The following is a 21,850-nucleotide window of genomic DNA, read 5'->3' on the forward strand; positions in this document are numbered from 1 at the left end:
TTTACAGAGATGCTGTTTGAGAAAATTGCACAATTAAAATCTATTCTAGTCGACCTCAACAATGGAATTATGATCAGTGGAAATGGCCAGGACATGGGACCTTTAAGGCATAATTGAAGTATTCCTATAGCTACTCCTAGCGTGTGAAAAACATGTTAAAAAAACATGAAAACGGAGCAATGGCTGTAGGCTGTACGGCAACTCAAGAGGACCATCATACACGGTCAAATTCCGAACATTTAAACATAGCCTTCATTCTTTACTTTGTCCGTTATTATACTCCTAGCATGTGGCTGCGATGCTAGCTTTGCGGCTAGCGGTTAGCATTTTAAATGGAAATATACATCGAAACATGTTTCAGTAAAAAGAAGGCCCCACGGATCATCTACTCTCTGAGACGAGTCCAGGGATGCCTGACTTGAGTTTCTAGCACCAGGGAAAGTGGACAAAAGTGCCCCAGATCAGCCTCTTAAGTTACCCAGGGCCTCGTGCTTGGTTTTTTATTAACCCTTTCATGCCTGAATTATGAAAGCCTCAGTCAGGATTTTACCAAGTGTTATTATTGCTCTTGGGGCATGGAGAACAAGATTTCAACTTTTTTTTTTTAATCTAGTTTTTTCAAAGACATTTTTATATGTCCACGATGCGTTCAGGGTTTTGAACTGAAGAGATGTACATTTTGAAACAAAATGATAAATAAGATGTGCAAACTTAAACTTACATTATAATAACATAAGTATATTGATTTACGACCCAAAAAGATATTGCAGATGAAGTATTTTCAAGAATAACCAGGGGCCAATTTGAGGCCCCCCTCTCCTTGGCATCAAGTGTGCCCTTCCCAAGGGAACACTTCACCGCCTGATTCCAGACCTCCTTCAGCTTGGACATGATGGTCACCTTTTCTTTAATAACAGGTGGCTTGAAAAGAGCATTCGCTTTGCTCCACTGACCAATCGGACCAGGGAAGATGTCACCCACCAGCTAGTCCACTGCGTAGTTCCTCCTGCCACCTTTAGTCCCCTCAAGTAGCTGCCACACCTCAGGATACCCCTCACAGCTGGCAGTTCAGACACCAACAGCTCTCGCCCAGGTTAGGGGTACCATGAGCTCAACGTAATTATGTACAAGTCCACAGCCAAGAAAACGTTATTTGCATGTCATTTTATTTCTGAGTGTGGAATTATATCACTGGAGCTTGTTATTATTTAACTTGATCGTTCTGCTTCAGTTTGTGGGCGACGGCCAGTTTATGGTAGCAGCACGTTAACGGCTTCATCCTCTGAACGCGCGTCTGTTCAAAAAACTGCAGGAACCCAGACAAAAAGCAGCGATGATACCTGTAGTAAGCACCTTGCAGATCGCTTCTCTGATTGCTTTATGGCACAACAAAATCATGTATATTAACTTTGCATTTCAGTTCATTAGCATTCTTTAATTAACACTTCACTTTCCTGACACAGTTCCACTAACACACATTCACTGTCAGTTACCCTTTTCTGCGATAAACACATATTTCACTTGAATTTCACATTCAGTAGACATTTATTGTACCTTAAATACATTTTAAGAATGAATTGTCTAGTCTCCTTCATGAGAGAAACAAGGCCTGGGCAAAGGCTAGGCATTCAGGCTCAGAGGTGGAATGGCTGCGTTTTAGGCAGCTAAGGAGTAGCTTCACTTCACATGTCAAAAGTGCTAAATCTAAGTACTATCTGTCAGTTTCCACAAAGAACCTGAACAACCCTAGAACATTCTGGAAAGCCATAAAATCGATATCCGTATTGAGTACCTCCGTTGCCTCACCACAGCATCTGGCACTATATCGGTTGTAAGTTTAAGACTATATAAAAATACATATATAAATATTTAATATATATAAAATAATGTATTATATTACTTTATTGCCTCTGCATTGGATTATTATCGGATAGGGTAAAAACGTCATAAATAACTACGTCTGAAAGAAGAAGTCTGGGGCAAATAAGTGCAAGTCTCTTCAGTGAGAATGTCACACAATTATTTTAAAAGAAAATCAAAATTCTGGAAAAAAAGTGACAATAAAAAAAAAAATCAAATGTAAGATGCATTGTGGGATATGTAGTTTATGGACATCGTGCATCGGTAAATCGGCCTGTAACCGTATAATAAACATATTACATTCTTTCAGAGCTCTTGCGGGCCACATGAAATGAAGTCGCGGGCCGGATTTGGCCCCCGGGCCTTGAGTTTGACACCCCTGCTCTAAATGGTCGTACGCACAGCCCGAGTCAAGAGATGAACTCCCCTGTTTTTGATTTAGCTTCTTTCTCGGTCTCTGAAGTCTTACAGGGTTTGCAATCAATTGACGGCCTCGACCCGTTCTTTTTAAAATTGCAGCTCAGATTATAGCTCAACCAGTAACTGATATGTTTAATCTCTCCCTGTCCACTCACACACTGCCAGCTGTGTGGAAGCAAGCTCTGGTATCGCCCCTCTTGAAAGCCGGTGATCCCACAGAGTTGAATAACTATCGTTCCTATCTCAAATCTTTCTGCGTTATCAAAGATTCTTGAGTCCCTCGTTTCTACTCGGCTAAAACTTTTTTAAATTCACACAACATCCTTAACCCTATGCAATCTGGATTCAGATCAAAGCACAGGACTGTGACTGCCGGTCTGAAAGTCTTAGACGATATTAAGGCTGCTTTGGAAAACAAATCTGTTTGTGTTGCATTGTTTATTGACCTAGCCAAAGCATTGTGACTCTGTAGATGTCTCGTTTCCGGTCATAAGGCCATTTGCTGGTTTCAGAGTTAATCTAACCGACCGTACTCAATGCGTCAGGCTGGGTAGTACTGTCTCTGACCCCGTCACCTTGGAGAAGGGAGTTCCACAGGGCTCTATTTTGGGGGCCTTTTGCTCTTTTTATTATATGTAAACAATATGTGTAATCAGATGCAATTTTCTACCTATCATATGTATGCTGATGACACTATTGTATACTCATGTGCTCCTTCTCTGGATATGGCCGTTTCCAATTTAAAATCTGACTTTATCACGCTGCAGCGTGCACGTCTTGATTCCAAACTGCTTTTGAACAGTAAGGAAACCAACGCAATGCTTTTTGCTCCCAAGTCAGCGTCCTCTTGCCTCTCCATGGACACCCTTGATGGCGTCTCTGTTGAGTTTGTCGATACCTACAAATATCTGGGCTTTTGGTTGGACAGTAATCTGAACTTCAAACACCACGTTGAAGTTTCACTCTTGGCTTCCTTTACAGACTTAAATGTTGTTTTTCAACTTCATCCCGTAAAAGGTTGGTCTCTGGCTCCTGTCCCAGCTGGACTACGGTGATACCATCTATAGATTCGCCTGTCCCACTCTCCCACGCTGCACTGCGTTATATATCAGATGCACCCGATAGGACTCATCATTGCAAACTGTATCCTAACTGGAGGGTCCTGGTTTGTATAAAGCTATTTGAGGAAAGCTTCCACTGCACATATGAGCCAGATCTGCTCCAGTTTGTGACTCTCCCAGCCTCAGACCCAGAGCCTGGATATGGTTCCAGGTTCCTGCCGTGCGGACCGAGGCTGGAGAAAGGAGTCTTTTCTATTATGGTCCTTGGTCTTGGAATGACCTTCAATCACGCCTCACACTGAGGGCATGTCTCAATAGCATGTTTTAGATTGAAGTTGTCTGAAGTCCTTTCCACCAGTGCTCTTGCAGTAATAAGTAGTGCCTTTCTACTGTCCTAATGTGCTCAATAGCGACTGCTTTTCGTCTTTTGTTTTCTTAGTTATGTTCTCTGTATTTTATATGTTTGTGTTCTGTGTAACGTTGCTGCCTTCTTGGCCAGGTCAGCATTGCAAATGAGATTCGCTCTCAATGCTTTTATCTGGTTGAATAAGGTTACATTTTTTAAAAAAAAGATCCTAAAAAGTCGGGCTGGTCCGGACAACGTACACCTTTCTTTTTAAAGATAGCTGCAGATTTTATTGCTCCACCTCTCACTTCTCTTTCTAACGTCTCCCTCAGCACGAACACAATCCCAAAACTGTGGAAGTCAGCGTATGTCCTGTCCTTTACTGAAAGGAGGGGAGGCCAGCTTATTAAATAACTATAGACCCATCTCTAAATTGTCAGTTCTGGCTAAGGTTCTTGAACGCCTAGTGAGTGAACAGGTAAAGGAGTTTTTATGTACAAATGACATCCTGTCTAAGCATCAGTCAGGCTTCAGGAAGCAGCGCAGCACCATCACTGCCACGATGAAGGTGGTGAAAGATGTGGAGAGTATCTTAGATAATAAGCAGAGTTGTGCAGCTCTGTTTGTTGACCTTTCCAAAGCGTTTGATCCCGTCGATCATCGCATCTTAAAGCAGAGGCTACTCAGTATTGGCTTATCCAGCCTTGCAGTGGGTGGTTTGTGAACTCCCTCTCTGAAAGGTCCCCATGTGTTCACTTTGATGGACTGTCTTCTGAGTGGTTAAACATCACTAATGGTGTTCTGACTTCTGAGGATATATAATTAATACACCACGATAAGGTTTCACTATCACAGCGCTCTGAGATTTGTGACAAACTGTAAAGCACTGACGCATCACTGCACCCTGTATGCCAAGGCGGGTCTGCCTTCACTTCCTGCACGGAGGCTCAGTCACTGGTTCTTTTTCATTCACAAAGCCATGTTGGATAAACTACCATCTTATATCTGCTCCTGATCTCTCTGCGAATTGAAAGTACGTATTGCCTGAGATCGCATGCTGTGGTTTTATTAAATGTGCCAAGTGCTAGGACTGTCTCAGGGAAGAAAGCTTTCAGATGAGCAGCTCCACTAACTTGGAACAGTCTGCACAAAGAATGGAAGATGACCAAGCTGGTACCACTACATGTTTTTAGAGCTCGGTTGGATGCTGCTCACTCAGATGCTGTTGGTTCCTGTTCATGTGGTTAGATATGTAAATTGTAATCCATGTACATGTTGCTGTATGATGTCCTTTTGTTGTTCTGTTGTTTATGTTTTTATGTCTTCTTGTGGAACCCACTGCTGCAGCTCTCCCTGAAAAAGAGATCATTGATCTCAATGGGATTTCACCTGGATCAATAAAGGTTTTGAATTGAATGTCGAGCATTAGCTGCAAGTCACTCAAATGCATAAACTGGAGAATAATTATGTTACAAGTATTACAGAAAACATATCCAAGTGTAACAAACATCCTGTATTAACCTTTTTACTAACAGTAACCAACTAATAATTTCCATAAAGTGCATATTTATACCAAACTCACAATATATATATATCAATATATATATATATATATATCGATATATATATATAGATATATCGATATATATAGATATATATATATCAATATATATATCTATATATATATCGAAATATATATATCTATATATATATATATATATATATATATAGATATATATATATATCTATATATATATCGATATATATCTATATATATATATCTATATATATATATCGATATATATATATCTATATATATATATCTATATATAATATCGATATATATATATCTATATATATATCGATATATATATCGATATATATGATATATCTAGATATATATATAGATATATCTATATAATATCGATATATATATATATCGATATATCTAGATATAGATATCTATATATATATATATATATATATCTATATATATATATATATATATATATATATATATATATATATATATATATATCTATATATCAATATATATCAATATATATATATATATATACATATGTAATAAAACATAATGCACACACAGTATCCAAACTCTTTAGGCACTGGTCAGAAGCATTCATGTAAAGCAGTCAATGACGTCGTGACGTCACTGGTAAGAGACAGACCCCGAACACACCGGGAAGCCCAGAAGGAAGTGCCACAAACTGCAGTTCCTCTAGTGGCCGACAGGGGGTGGATGCAGAAAGGAGCCATTTCCATAGACCCCCAACTTTACAGCAGAAATAAACATGTTTCTACCCCTGGATGCAATACAACGTATTCTGATATAGTTAGATTTCACCTTTGTGACAATGGAATAGGAAGTGCATGTTTTTACCGTGAGTACATTAGTAAGTAAAGTACGTTTTGCCGTGAGTGAATGAAAGTCTTATTTCTTCTTGAGGTCTGCAGTGAAGTGTGCACACATTGGCTGAATATGAAAACACTGCCCACTGTGCGACTGTCAAGGATAAAGAACCTGCCGAGCCAGTCATGTGGAAGTCAGCTTTACACATTCTGAGGCCGCCGGGCCCGGTTCTCTTTTCACTGCTAGTTTATGCTAATGTTGAATTAGTGCTTAAAAAATAAATAAAATCATTAATGAAGTTTCAGCTCAGACCCCACGCTCAAAGGGCCCATGTCATGCTTCTCTGGTTCTGACCCGTCCCCTTGTGTTCTGTAGCTTCTGCATGTGAACGCTCTGCAGAGTCACAACCCCTCAAAGTGCACCCTGTAGCGAGTAAAGCTCTGACTCAGAGAAGACCTGTCTGCTGCCCCAGAAAGCCTCGTTGGACATTTCTCTTTTCCCATTGTTTGCTTCTTGGGTATAGTGACGCAATGTAACGGCTCCGCGGTTTAGTCCAAATGTACCAATCCGCGGAATTCCTCACACACACACGGCGGGACGAGGAGCGGGACAGTGTGAGCTGTCTGCGAGACACCGCGGAACTCAGCCTGAGCACACACACAAACTCCCAGCCAGGCTGCGGGTGTGTGTGTGCTCAGGCTGAGTTCCGCGGTGTCTCGCAGACGGCCACTGGGCTCACGGGGGGGGGGGGGGGGGGGGGGGCAGGGGCTCCAACCAGCCGTTTAGGACAGAGAGTGAATACACAGACTATACAGAGATGCTGTTTGAGAAACTAATGTGAGTTTGGAACATTGAACAATATAAATCTGTTCTAGTCGACCTCAACGATGATCAGTAGAAATGGCCATGACATGGGACCTTTAATAAGTCTCCCCTGGCCCACCTACATTCCTCCAGGCCCACCTGCATTCCTCCAGGCCCACCTGCATTCCTCCAGGCCCACCTGCATTCCTCCAGGCCCACCTGCATTCCTCCAGGCCCACCTACATTCCTCCAGGCCCACCTGCATTCCTCCAGGCCCACCTACATTCCTCCTGGCCCACCTACATTCCTCCAGGCCCACCTACATTCCTCCAGGCCCACCTGCATTCCTCCAGGCCCACCTACATTCCTCCAGGCCCACCTACATTCCTCCAGGCCCACCCACACAATAGTTTCTGGCTACGGCACCGTCCCAAGGACGTCAGAAAGCTTTTATTCCGGCGCATATTGGACACAGAATGAAGAGCGGAGCAGCAGCCTCTGTACAGGTACACCATTTAATAGTTATTATAGACATTTTATATACATTTCAACAGTTGTATTCTGCTATGTGGTACAATCTTTCAAATCTGCTGTTTCATAGTTTGTAAATCAAAAAGAAAAATTACAAAACTCATCAAAACTCGCAAACCGATCTTTTTTTTTCCATTTTTCTGGAAGACTAGAAAAAATACTTTTATTGTATTAATCATGCATTACACAAACAAAAACAAAAGCCTTTTAGTTACACAGTAAGTTGTAGCGTGGGTGAAAAGAAAAATAAAGATTTGTGATGGAGACGCTCGTGTTACAAATCCCTTCAGTTTAAAAAAAGTTAAATTAAAACCACAACGATGAAATAAAACTGGTCGGGATGTTTTCGGCCAATCAGGTGGCAGCTTTTTTGTTTGAAAACCGGCCCCAGGAGGCGTCTGATTGGACCGTTGCTCCTGGAGCTCAAACTGGTTCTTAATACCTCATGAGGACGAGACAAAAAAAAAAAAAGATATAAATAACTTTCTTGTTGAAGCTGTGATGAAGAAAAGTCAACTAATCGACTTGAAGAGAGAACTCACACGTGATGTGAGGAAGAGGAGGAGGAGGAGATGAGGAAGGTGAAGCCTACAACATGAAGCTTCTCCTAACGTCAAGAAGAGACCACCGAGATGTGGTGCGTTCAGGGACCAATTTGTACACATGTGAGTGGTGCAGGAATAAAACGGCGGTAGCTAATAATAGTTTAGCGTCGAGCCGTTGCCGTGACGTCGTTCCTGGAAGCACTTCACTTCTGGAGATTGCATTTACGCTTTAAAAAAAATCTCAAAGTGGTTTTAAAAGGTGGAGATTATCCTGCTGAACGAAGTGTGCGAGTATCTCGAATGTGTGTTTTCACCACAGATCTTATTCTCTGAAAAATCCCTTTTGTCGATGGAGCCCTTGTGATGCTTACTTCAGGGTCGGCCTACAAAAACACGTCATCCCGCACCTCTCACTCCGCGTTAATAACCGTTACAGGTTAGAAAGTATGACGGAACTGTTTGGATGAATCTCCTTTTATAAATAAAAAAAATTATAATCTTTGTGCGTGTGAACGAGACAAGCACACAGAGCTCCTCTTCCTCCTCCTCTTCCTCACTTTCTAACACGACCTCCACGGAGAGGTGAGTGATGGCCGGACTGGACGGGAGAGAGGACCCAGAATCCTCCTTGGTGCCGTTAACGAGACGTTTATAAAAACGATTATAAAAACTAGATTTATTTTACACAAACAGAGAACGTAACTACAGCAACGCCAACTTTTGAATCCTGAAGTCTTGGCTCCGTATGTGTCGGTGGTTCTTAAAACGCAGGGCTCCGATTGGCTGAGGTGGAGTTTTAACCAATCGTGTGCTCCCATTGGAGACAGACGTCCAATCTGAAAATCTGATGATTTTAACCGGCCGTGGTCGTTTTACTAAGTATTTAGAAACAAACCTAACACATAATGTTCAGTTTCTTTATGTTGATATGTTTTAACTTCTTAAAAACACCGTAAAAAAGTCACAATCTGAAGCTCCAGATTTTAAGAATAAAAAACTTAAACACATCCAAACCACGACGGGTTAAAACATCAGATTTTCGGCTGGAGACGCTTTCAGGACGCTTTCTGTTGTTTAGGTTCATTTGCCGTTTCCTTTTGGGCTCCGTTACCGAGGTCTAATTCGTCCCCAAGGTGGTTTCTGGATGTTAACTCTCTAATTGGTTTAATCCGTGTAGTGTCATGGTGACTCTGCAGAGGGGGCGGGGCTTCAGAGGACAGGTGAGTGTCGACCTGCAGAGTTAAACAACGTTTCTGTGCTGAACGTCTCAGTCCCTTTAGGCAATCAGAGGGAGACCTAACAGCTGCACCTCTTAACTTAAAGTGTGTGTGTGTGTGTGTGTGTGATAGTGTGTGTGTGTGTGTGTGTTAATGCTCGTGTGTGTGTTAATGCTTATGTGTGTGTGCTTAGTCAGTCGCCTCCAGTCTTTTATATATATAATCTGTGCTCGGAGACCTGAACAGACCTGAATACTGTGTGTTTGTGAACAGACTAGCTTCTCTCTCTGTCTCCCACTGTCCTCTGCTTCTTCTCCTCTTCCTCCTCCTCCTCTTCCTCCTCCTCCTCGCCTAGACGTAGACCCTGGCGAGGGCGTCGGCTCCGGCGGAGGCGATGTAGGCTTTGGACGGGTGGAAGGCCACGTCGTAGATGGCCTCCTCGCTCTTCTTACGGTGAGCCGTGATCTCCTGAACGCACGTTTTACTGTCCAGGTTCCACAGACGCAGAGAGCAGTCGTGACCTGAGGAGAGGAGGAAGAGGAGGAAGAGGAGGACATACGTTATAAAGAAGAGGAGAAGTAGAAAAGAGGATGAAGAGAGAGGAAGTGGAGAGAAGTGAAAAGAGAGTTTGAACTATTGATGAATAAAAGCATAATTGTGTGGTTCTTACTTCCTGACATCAGGTAGATCCCGTTTGGATCCACAGCCAGACTGGTGACTGCGTCCAGGTGAGCCACCATGGCGTGGATCACCTTACCTGCAGACAGAGAGAGAGAGAGAGAGACAGAGAGGGAGGGGTTATTATCCAATATAGAAACACATGTTAAAGGTCCCATGTCATGCTTCTCTGGTTCTGACCCGTCCCCTTGTGTTCTGAAGTTTCTGCATGTGAACGGTCTGCAGAGTCAAAGACCCTCAAAGCGCACCCTGTAGCTGAAAGGGAAGCTTCTGTGTAGCGGCAACGAGTAAAGCTCTAACACAGAGAAGACCCGTCTGCGCTGCCCCAGAACGCCTCGTTGGACATTTCTCATCGTTTACTTCCTGGGTATCGCTACGTAGGGAAACCCAGTAGCCACGCCCAGAGCTATGGCCGCACCCTCTGCCAGCCTTCCACGAAACAAAGCTTCCCAAACCTTTCAGCGACTCATGCTCAGCGTAGGGCACTGAGGAACGATGTTGTTCCTCCTTTGTTTGGACCAGCGGGAGATTCGGGTACACAACCTGTCAGTGTTGGCCACCACGACTGCTTGAATGGGTAAACGTTTTTCGGGCTGCTAAGTTGGGATGGCGGAGAAACGCTCTCCGCAGACCCGTCCTCACAGCGCGATAAACCTTTTTCTTTCTCGATATCAAGCCACACTTATTGGTTTTACTTCGGCTGTGAGTGTGTGTGTGCTCAGGATGAGGACAAAGAGAGACTGACCTGACTTGTTATCGTAGAATTTGATTTGCCGGTCTTCATGAGCGGTGATGGTGACCGGCAGCGTGGGATGACTCACCACCTTGTTGATATGATTCGACCCCGGGAGTGCTGAGGGGAGGGAGGGCAACAAATAGCAATTAAAACACCCCGACAGATAACACGCATACGATGCTACTTTATTCAACGGCTCAATCAGTGAGAGAAGACATGAGTAAGTGTCACTTACTGCCGTCTCCCTGCCCCTTCAGCACCAGTGCACTCTGGGAGGTCTCCAGGTCGTACACCACTACGTCCCCGGTGTTAAACGACGCCACCATGTGGGCGGGGTCACAGCCGTTGAAGTCCACCGACGTGGGGACCCCGTGCTCTGGAAACACACGGATTTAAACATTAATATCTGTGATCTCCGTACTTGTTCTTCCATCTTTGTTCCGGTTAGGAAAATGTCACTGGTCCCCGGCTCGAGCTTCAACATCAGGATCCATGTTTTTCTGATCCAGACTCTCAAAATTCAGACTTTTTCCTCAAAATTCTGACTTTTTCTCAAAATTCGAAATATTTCCTAAAAAATCTGAATTTCTCTCAAAATGACTTTCCTCAAAAATATCAAAATGACTTTTTCTAAATACTAATATTAAGAATGTTAATAATCACTGGTCCCCGGCTTGAGCTTCAACATCGGGATCCATGCATTTGTGATCCTCTCCAGAGTAATCAGCAGCGAACCGCTTCAACACGTGTATTTCGGTGTATTCACAGCATTCATTTTGTTATTCTACAGTATTGTTGTTTTATAGTTATTTGTTGATGTAACCCAATTTGTGTTCTTTGAAATTGAAAAGGATATCGCATCGTGTTTGTTACTTTCATTGCAGTTGTATATGTCTTAAGTGTAATTTGGCTTGGCTTCCCCTACATGCTTTTATTTTGAAGGAGAGGTAGCGCTGTTGACAGGAAGTTGTTGTTGCTATGGAAACAACGTGACGGAGATTAACGGCGAAAAGTCATATCTACATATAAAGACGGAGAAAGTAAACGGTAACGTTTATGGTTAAGTGTGAGCACCCCCCGAAGAGGCACAAGCTCTCACGGTGATATTGGAGATTTCTATAAATTAGAAGAAAAAAAACGGGGGAAAAACAAACAACGACATTGAAACCCGAAGAGTACTCCAACGAACGAATATTCGGGGGCAGCCCTAATCTCCATAGAGGCTGAATCACCATGTTAATCACATAGCTATCATATGCCTAAAACAGTCCTGATGCTCTTCTAGTAGGGATGTAACGATACCAAAAACTCACGGTACGATAACATCGTGATAAAAAGTCCACGGTACGATATTTATCACGATATTGAAAAATAAAGAAAAAAATGTGAATTTTTTATTTACTTGAATTTTTGTTTCTTTATTAAATAATAAATCTGATTTGTGCAGCATTTTAGTAGATAGTAGTATTTTAAAGTGTCAACAATATAATAATCAGACCCTGCAATCGAATAGATCAAGTTTCACTTTAGTTTTTCTAACTCACTCACTCAGCGTCATCAAGGTTATCTTTTAGGAATGTGAGCACGTCCACATTTCCAGGTACAAGCTGGGACATTTGGGCGTTTGCAAAATCCCCTGCTGTGGAAACAACTCTCTTGCTGGTACTGGTGTTGCTGGGACAGAGAGATATGCTTTGGCCATGGGTGACAGCAGTGGGTCAAACTGTGCATTGTCTCTCCACCACTTCAACAACAATGCAGTGTTTGCCAAGAAGGTGAGGCTTATTGACAGAGGTATAAATATACTGTTGGTACTTGTCCATGTCTCTAGGTGTGTACATGTAGCCCTGTAAATACCATGTCCTTTTGTACTTGCTGACATGTTGGACAGGTCTCCCTTGAAAAAGAGATTGATGATCTCAATGGGACCATCTGTTTAAATAAAGGTTTTGTCAGTCTCACGGCGGTATTGGGAAGTTTATTTACCGCGATATTCGATATATCTTCTAGGGCAGTGCTTCTCAAACTATTTTCAGTCATGTACCCCCTTTGAAACATTTTCTCAGCCAAGTACCCCCTGACCGACCCCGAACATTTTTGATCGAAAAGGCCGATACAAATAATTCCAATATAGTGATGTTCCCTCAGTGTGTGATGTATTAACTCCTTCCTGCATGCATGACAACAAACTAAGGATATTTTCATTTTATGCATGAAAATAAGATAACGACGAGTTTTTCAACTGATTAATATCTGTTGAACAAACCAATGAACAAAATGATATATTATGCAAAACTATAAAATACAATACACACATTTGACATATTTTATATAAAATTGTGTTTTCTATTTAACTTATTGTACTAAGACTATTTTTGTAATCATACATGGTATTTTTTTAATTAACTTTTTTTTGTTTTAAAAAAAAATCTCACGTACCCCCTGCAGTACCCCAACGTACCCCTAGGGGTCCGCGTACCCCCATTTGAGAATCACTGTTCCAGGTAATCACACATCCTGTCATGTACACCGCTGCAGGTGGGATACCTTTGTTATCATGTTACTCTCATCTTGGAAGAGGACACTCCCAGCAGGTCCTCACCTTTGTTTGTGTTGAAAGTGCTGATGCAGGGGTTTTTCTCCGTGGGGTTCCACAGTTTCACCGTGCCGTCGGCCGAGCAGGACAGGAGGCGGTTCTTGATGCCGCTGTAAGCCAATCCCCACACAGCGTCCGTGTGATCCAACCACGACCCCGCCAAGACGCTGGGTTCTGATTGGACGAGGGGAAAAAGAGTAGATGACTCTATTAGTGTACTGGTAGGGTTAGATTGGATTAAAGTCCTCCTGAATATAACCCATCTTTTATTTTTATTATACCCGTGTTATTTAGGTTCTGAGTGTTATTATTGATTTGTATACGTTTTGTTTTTCATATTTTCATGTTGAATTTCTTGGATTTGTGACCTTCTACATGTTGTGGCCCCTTGTTAAAGAAACTGTTCATCTAAATTGGAGTACTAATGGATGTAAAGGGGAATGTGGGAAAATAACTCAAAGAATAAGTGAAAAATAAAAACCCTCCTGACTAGGATTCTTTGAGTCTGTGTGTGTGTGTGTGTGTGTGTGTGTGTGTGTGTGTGTGTGTGTGTGTGTGTGTGTGTGTGTGTGTGTGTGTGTGTGTGTGTGTGTGTGTGTGTGTGTGTGTGTGTACCATAGGTATCGTAGGGGTCCACGTTAGAGCTGGGGATGTTCCACCACTGGATGGTGGAGTCGATGCCTCCACTGAAACACTGCTCACCACTGGAGGTCATCGCCAACGACAACACTGGACCACTGAAGAGAGACGGAGAGAAATCAACAATCATCTTCAACAACCTTGAAGTTTTACTAATCTACTCAATATAATATATTTTTTTAATACTGTTTGAGACATCAAATACGCCAGGAAATACCCCACTAGTGAATTAATGAACATTGATTGCGAACTAGTGTCAAAATGAGACGACTAAACGTCATCACGACCAACATTAGCCGCATTTAGCTTAGCTGTGGTGATGTGAAGTCATGTGACCGTGCTGTAGTTCCTTCATAGCCCAACATTAGCCACCTTTAGCTTAGCGGTGGTGACGTGAAGTCATGTGACCGTGCTGTAGTTCCTTCATAGCCCAACATTAGCCACCTTTAGCTTAGCGGTGGTGACGTGAAGTCATGTGACCGTGCTGTAGTTCCTTTATAGCCCAACATTAGCCTCCTTTAGCTTAGCGGTGGTGACGTGAAGTCATGTGACCGTGCTGTAGTTCCTTCATAGCCCAACATTAGCCACCTTTAGCTTAGCGGTGGTGACGTGAAGTCATGTGACCGTGCTGTAGGTCCTTCATAGCCCAACATTAGCCACCTTTAGCTTAGCGGTGGTGACGTGAAGTCATGTGACCGTGCTGTAGTTCCTTTATAGCCCAACATTAGCCACCTTTAGCTTAGCGGTGGTGACGTGAAGTCATGTGACCGTGCTGTAGGTCCTTCATAGCCCAACATTAGCCACCTTTAGCTTAGCGGTGGTGACGTGAAGTCATGTGACCGTGCTGTAGTTCCTTCATAGCCCAACATTAGCCACCTTTAGCTTAGCGGTGGTGACGTGAAGTCATGTGACCGTGCTGTAGGTCCTTCATAGCCCAACATTAGCCACCTTTAGCTTAGCGGTGGTGACGTGAAGTCATGTGACCGTGCTGTAGTTCCTTTATAGTCCAACATTAGCCACCTTTAGCTTAGCGGTGGTGACGTGAAGTCATGTGACCGTGCTGTAGTTCCTTTATAGTCTATCGTTATCCTTTTACTCCAAAAATCATAAAGTGGTGTTAATATGTGGAGATTATCGTGCGGAACAAAGTGTGTGTGTGTGTGTGTGTGTGTGTGTGTGATACTTACACATGGGCTCTGAATGTATAGACGGGCTCAACGTCAAAAGAGGCACTTCTGTAAAGCAAAAAGACAGGAATAAAACATTAATACCATTATTGAACTCATCATCATCATCATCATCATCATCATCATCATCATCATCATCATCATCATCATCATCATCATCATCATCATCATCATCATCATCACACGGCCTCCCTCTTCATCACCTCTGTTCCTAATGTTTAAAAGCTGTTCCTCCTGAGCTCTGTCACGATGTCCTGCGCTGCATTAATCCTGAGGCGAGGTGTTTGCAGGGATTATGAGCGTGGCAGTGATGCGTCTGTGTTTGAAGTTTGGCTCCGGCTAATATCAGAGGCGCTGCAGTGAGCGGGAAATGAGATGCAAATACTGAAGGATCCGTCAGGTCTGAGAGAATCCACGGAGAAACTAAACACCGTCTGCGATGTTCGGTGAAAAGGACCGCAAATATACACGTATTCTTCTCTGTGTGCACCACATATACCACAAAGCAAATTCCTCGTATGTGTCAACCTACTTGGAAATAAAACCAATTCTGACGGGCGAGAGGGGAGAGAGAAGAAGTCTCTAAATAAAGTTTGTTATTAATATTATTTTTAGTAGACTTACCGATACACACCTCTGTACTCTCGTTATATTCCTAAAACACTGTAAAATATTGTAGTGTTTTTATCTATATCTAATCCGACTGTCGACCCAGCTATTCACTTTTCTTATTTGTTCTGTGTGATATTCTCTCTTGCATGTACCAAAATAAAATATTTAATTTAATTTCCATGGAAAAAAACCTGTAGCGAGAACAGCTTCATTCTACAATACAGCTTTATTTATAGAGCACTTTAAACCTCCAGGCCAAAGTGCTGTACAGTCAAATAAACAAAACAGCTCAGCTCACACACCATGAAACAAGTACAAGTAAAAACTATAGACAATTTAAAAGCAATAAAAGCAACGCTCTAAAAGATGTTAATCCACTAAGGAGAAGAGGTGGGTTTTAAGAAGCGATTTAAAAGCAGGCAGTGTGGGAGGAGCCTGTCTGAGGGGCAGGGGCAGATCGTTCCACAGTGTGGGAGGAGCCTGTCTGATGGGCAGGGGCAGATCGTTCCACAGTGTGGGGGCCTGTCTGATGTGCAGGGGCAGATCGTTCCACAGTGTGGGAGGAGCCTGTCTGATGTGCAGGGGCAGATCGTTCCACAGTGGGGGGGCCTGTCTGATGTGCAGGGGCAGATCGTTCCACAGTGGGGGGGCCTGTCTGATGTGCAGGGGCAGATCGTTCCACAGTGGGGGGGCTGTTACAGAGAAGCAACGGCCCCCTCTGAGCTTTGACCTGGTTCTGGGCACAGTCAGGAGGATCAGCTGACCTGGGGGTTGGGCGTGTAGGGGGGGAGCAGCTCAGAAAGATATGGTGGGGTCATGCCATTTAGGGATTTGAAAGTACATTTTGAAATGAATCCTAAAATGTATTGGCAGCCAGTGGAGCGAAGCCGAAAGGGGGGAAATGTAGTCATATTTCCGTGTGCCAGTTAAAAGCCTTGCTGCGGCATTTTGCACCCGCTGCAGGCGAGCGAGGGAGGACCCCCTGACCCCCGTGGAGAGAGAGTTACAGTAATCCAGCCGAGTGGGGACAAAGGCATGGATTACTGTCTCAAACTGCTGTCTGGAGAGAAAAGGTTTTATTTTGGCTAGCTGCCTGAGGAACAAAAGTGCTTGTATTGGCAGATGATCCTGGGCCACTGTGAAATAATGAGGACTAATTTAAACAAGTACAAGTACTGCTTATCGATCCAGTTCTTTAACCGTGTTTTTAAGGGCGAAAACTAAATTGATTGATTCATTGTATGTATAGTGTGGATTATGGGCTGCGAGCACACATGATATACCTGCAGTGGTGGTAGTAAGTAGATTTACTCAAGTACTGTACTTATACTGAGGTACTTAAGTATTTCCACTTTTGCTACTGTGTACTTATACTCCACTACAGTTCAGAGGTACATGGTGTACTTGTACTCCACTACATGTATTTAATACCTTTATTTACTTCACAGATGTGGGTGAATGATGTGAAATATAATAATGTGTTGAATCAGACTTTAGTTCCACCTGGAGTAAATCCACCAGCTACCCTGCAGTCTACAAAGTACTTCAGACTAGCTGCACCTTCACCAGCTACCCTGCAGTCTACAAAGTACTTCAGACTAGCTGCACCTTCACCAGCTACCCTGCAGTCTACAAAGTACTTCAGACTAGCTGCACCTTCACCAGCTACCCTGCAGCCTACAAAGTACTTCAGACTAGCTGCACCTCCACCAGCTACCCTGCAGTCTACAAAGTACTTCAAACTAGCTGCACCTCCACCAGCTACCCTGCAGTCTACAAAGTACTTCAGACTAGCTGCACCTTCACCAGCTACCCTGCAGTCTACAAAGTACTTCAGACTAGCTGCACCTTCACCAGCTACCCTGCAGTCTACAAAGTACTTCAGACTAGCTGCACCTCCACCAGCTACCCTGCAGTCTACAAAGTACTTCAAACTAGCTGCACCTTCACCAGCTACCCTGCAGTCTACAAAGTACTTCAGACTAGCTGCACCTTCACCAGCTACCCTGCAGTCTACAAAGTACTTCAGACTAGCTGCACCTTCACCAGCTCTGAGAACACTTTCATGATCAATCATTATAAAACACATCATATATATTATTCTGAAATGGACCAATCTGCACAACGACTACTTTTACTGTCTTTCACTATATTTTGATGAGAATACTTTTCTACTTTCACTTGAGGAACATTTTGAAGGACTTTTACTGAAACAGAGTATTCCTACACTCTGGTACTTCTACTTTTACTCAAGTACAAGATCTGAGTACTTCTACTTTTACTCAAGTACAATATCTGAGTACTTCTACTTTTACTCAAGTACAATATCTGAGTACTTCTACTTTTACTCAAGTACAAGATCTGAGTACTTCTCCTTTTACTCAAGTACAAAGTCTGAGTACTTCTACTTTTACTCAAGTACAAGATCTGAGTACTTCTACTTTTACTCAAGTACAAATCAGAGTACTTCTATTTTTACTCAAGTACAAATCAGAGTACTTCTATTTTTACTCAAGTACAAATCAGAGTACTTCTATTTTTACTCAAGTACAAATCAGAGTACTTCTATTTTTACTCAAGTACAAGATCTGAGTACTTCTCCTTTTACTCAAGCACAAGATCTGAGTACTTCTACTTTTACTCAAGTACAAGACCTGAGTACTTCTACTTTTACTCAAGCACAATATCTGAGTACTTCTACTTTTACTCAAGTACAAGATCTGAGTACTTCTACTTTTCCTTAAGTACAACATCTGAGTACTTCTACTTTTACTAAAGATCTGAGTACTTCTCCTTTTACTAAAGATCTGAGTACTTCTACTTTTACTAAAGATCTGAGTACTTCTACTTTGACTAAAGATCCGAGTACTTCTCTCACCTTACACGTAATTGGAGCAACAGAACTCCGAGTTAAGGAAGTTGAATACGACGCCTTCTGGCCAGCTGATGGACAGATTGCTCGTGCGAAAATGCTTAAGGCAAACGAGCATCGACCACATCGAGCTCTGTAGATTGTCACTTTTGAACGCTCTGTTTTCCACCTGCGGATCTGTGTGCACGGTGCTGCAGCGAGTCAGTGAGCGAGATGCCCCGCCCCCCACAGAGACGAGAGAGAGAGAGAGAGAAAGGGAGATCTCCGCAATGAACACATGACGGTACGTCCACACAGCAGCTTTAGACGAATCTTCCACCGCTTCCAACGCTTCTCTGCCCGTTGACTTTGAATGGGGATGACGTCGCGAAGATTTCCAGGATTTCCAGGATTCAAAAGTTGAGCAATGTTCAACTTTTGAAGCTGAGCTGGAAGCGTCAGCCAATCAAACACGTTTATGCAAATCTGACAGTAGAAGCGCTAGCCAATCAAACCACGTGTAAGCAGGGAGAACCAGACCGCAGTTCATTTCCTCATATTCCAAACGAGAAGTTACGGTAGCAAATCACCCGGTTCTTTACGACCAGAACTATTACCGGGATACAAACCGGAGGAACCAGCATGGAGGGAGGTGGCAGAGGCAGTGGGGGGAACTGGTAGGTTTTCGCCTGTTTGGGGAGTTTATATTGCTCGCATAAAATCCCCGGTTTTTTGCTTTGTATGTCGGGGGCGGGAGATTCATGTGATTGGTTGTTGGTCGCATTGCTCGCAAAAAATCCCCAAGCTGTCAGACACGCCCAGCTCCAAGATGTTCAAGATTTTTTGAAAAGCTGCTGTGTGGATGTACCGTCAGATGTCAAGGGAGATTTATGCCTCATCGTACTTTGTTGATTTGGGCATTACAGCTGAAAGGCTCGTCCACTTTTCTTTTAACTGCCGGTTGTGTTAAAAATGTGTCTGTTATTTATTTTACGAGCATTTAAATATTTTGTTTACAACTTCTTCCCAAGCTTCACGCGCCCCCCTGCATTAATGTCAGACAGCTACGGATACATCCCTTACTCACGGATCGAATATAATTAATTCAAAGAGGAAGTGGCAGAATGAGAGAAGCTTTAAGGCGCTTCATGACATTCAGTGTGGTGTGAAGTTCACTCTTTGGTGCAAGATAATCAATAACATAACCTAGGATCTAAGTAACTTCCTTTAAGAGGAAGTGGCACAATGAGAGAAGCTTTAAGGCCTCTGAAGTGGCCGATTATGCAAAATAGAGTGTTCAAAGGCCACTTAGTCTACGAGGTAGAGAAAATAGTTCAAATCTGGATCAGCTCCGTTGCAGCCCCGTTTTTAGAGATTTGGGTACGGAGGAAAAGAGAGAGGGTTGTATTTTCTGACACTTGGTGAGTTCCCTGGAACACCGGGGACACATTCATGTATAAAAGATGTACAAGAGTGCATTTAGCATGATAGGTCCCCTTTAAAAGAATATTCAATTGGCTCACCAAACCATAATCCATTACCATAAAAGAATGTGCCTAAACTGCTCTTACAGCCGTACTTTATGAATGATTTGCAAGACAAACAACAACATTTCAGTGTGGTGTGAAGTTTACTTTTTGGCAGGGACGGTCTTGGTGAGGTTCCACAGTTTGAGGGTGTGGTCCTCGGACACGGTGACCAGGCAGGGCTCCACGGGGTGGAAGGCCAGCGCCCGCACGCCATCAAAGTGGCTCCGCAGCGTGTACTTCGGGTTCCACGTCTTCCTGAACGAGGACTCCTTATTGGACGGCAGCTAAAGGTCAATAAAATGCATTGGATCAATTGATTATATTGATCAGTAGGCGTTTCCTGAACTCAAAACACATTTGTACAACTTTGCCTTTTACTGGTTTCTGTGTGATAGCAATGTTCTGTGAAATGTCTATGTGAAGCACTTTGGACTGCACTTATTGAATGAAAGGTGCTATACAAATAAAGATTATTATTATATTACATCGTAGCTGTAGTCCGTCTCGTCGTTGGTGACGGTGAGGTCAGCGAGGTCGCCCAGCCCCAGCACGCTCTCCATCACGTCGTCGCCGCCCAACAGGAAGGACTTCCCCCCGCCGGGAGGGAACGGGAGAGGCTCCGCTGCACACAGAGAGAGACACTACATTAGAACACATAATAATAACATTTGATTTGTTTAGCACACTTTAAAAACAACGTCATCTCAGTTATCGAAGAAACATTAAATTGTTCTAAACAATAGAATCCTTTAACCCTGAGCCTGTTTTTCAGGTCTCAGTCTCGAAAATAACATGCCCAAAACAAATGACTATAACTTCACTTCTAAAAGGGGTAAATTAATAATCTTTTTTCTCAAAGCAATAATAAACCTGTGAGTTGGATGTAGAAGAGTCAGAATCAATATAGATGTTTTTATTTTAAAGTAAATTCAGATTGAACACAGTAAAAAAAAAAAATATATATATTTTAGTGTCCGTCCAAAAAACAACAACATTACTTATAATGAAAAGCACACTCATTTAGACCCTTCTTGTGAGGCTTGTGCTTTGTTTCGATTAAAATGGTTCATATCTTCAGTTAGCTTAGTTTCTAACCGTTAAGTGAGTACGACACATTAATAGGTTTTTAAATATTAAGAAGACCTGAGACACAGTTTCGTGAAGAAACACGCTGCAGGCCCCGGATTAGGGTCCTCTAGGGCTTAACAGGTTAATGCCATACATAGTCATAGTGGGAAAGAATATTGTACATATTATACAAATAAATAAATAAACTTAAAGAATGCAAATGAGCCCAGACTTCACTGATAATTTGATTCATTGTTCTTTTTACTGCATTTAAAGAGAGTGAAACCGTGTCTCTCACCCCACTCCGTCCCGTCTCCGGAGCTCCGAGCCTCTCCGGCTCCCTCGCCGTCCTCCGCCGTCACCAGGAAGTCAAACTCCTTCAGAGCCTCCTCCGTGTCGGCGTCGTCCTCCGAGGCCAAGCCCTCGTTCCCCACCTGCAGGAGGAGGAGGAGGAGGAGGAGGAGGAGGAGGAGGCAAAAAAGCATTATTATTTATTTTTTTAATGTAATATTTATTGCACTTTGCACTTTTTCAACTTCTTGTGGTTTTTAATATGTACATATATTATTTTTTTTAGGGCCGTCAACGCGATAATAACGCAATTTGTTTTTAACACAACTAATTATTTTAATTAGCGGCCCGCCCGTAGTTTCAGAGCCCAAAGGCTTGACGTTGTTGTTGTTGTTGTTAGTTGGATTCTAGCAAGAGATATGGATACAAAAAAAATGTGTTTTAAACAGCAAGCCAAGCACACAGCGGATGCCGACAGCCCCGCTCCTGCCGCTCGCTTGCGCTTGAA

General features: G+C 42.9%; 1 protein-coding gene across 1 annotated transcript; it reads right to left on the minus strand.

The window, feature by feature from the left end:
- Window positions 1–7,358: 7,358 nt before the first annotated feature.
- On the minus strand, window positions 7,359–21,485 carry strn3 (striatin, calmodulin binding protein 3; the record flags this gene model as incomplete). Its single annotated transcript, XM_034077491.1, has 10 exons — window positions 7,359–9,676; window positions 9,826–9,912; window positions 10,579–10,686; window positions 10,805–10,945; window positions 13,172–13,339; window positions 13,781–13,902; window positions 14,992–15,039; window positions 20,089–20,267; window positions 20,469–20,605; window positions 21,350–21,485. Coding segments are annotated over 10 exons (1,296 nt in total), but the record flags the coding sequence as incomplete, so codon positions are not given.
- Window positions 21,486–21,850: the final 365 nt, after the last annotated feature.

Source organism: Pseudochaenichthys georgianus, unplaced genomic scaffold (genome assembly GCF_902827115.2).
Source record: "Pseudochaenichthys georgianus unplaced genomic scaffold, fPseGeo1.2 scaffold_1655_arrow_ctg1, whole genome shotgun sequence".
Lineage (NCBI taxonomy): Eukaryota > Metazoa > Chordata > Actinopteri > Perciformes > Channichthyidae > Pseudochaenichthys > Pseudochaenichthys georgianus.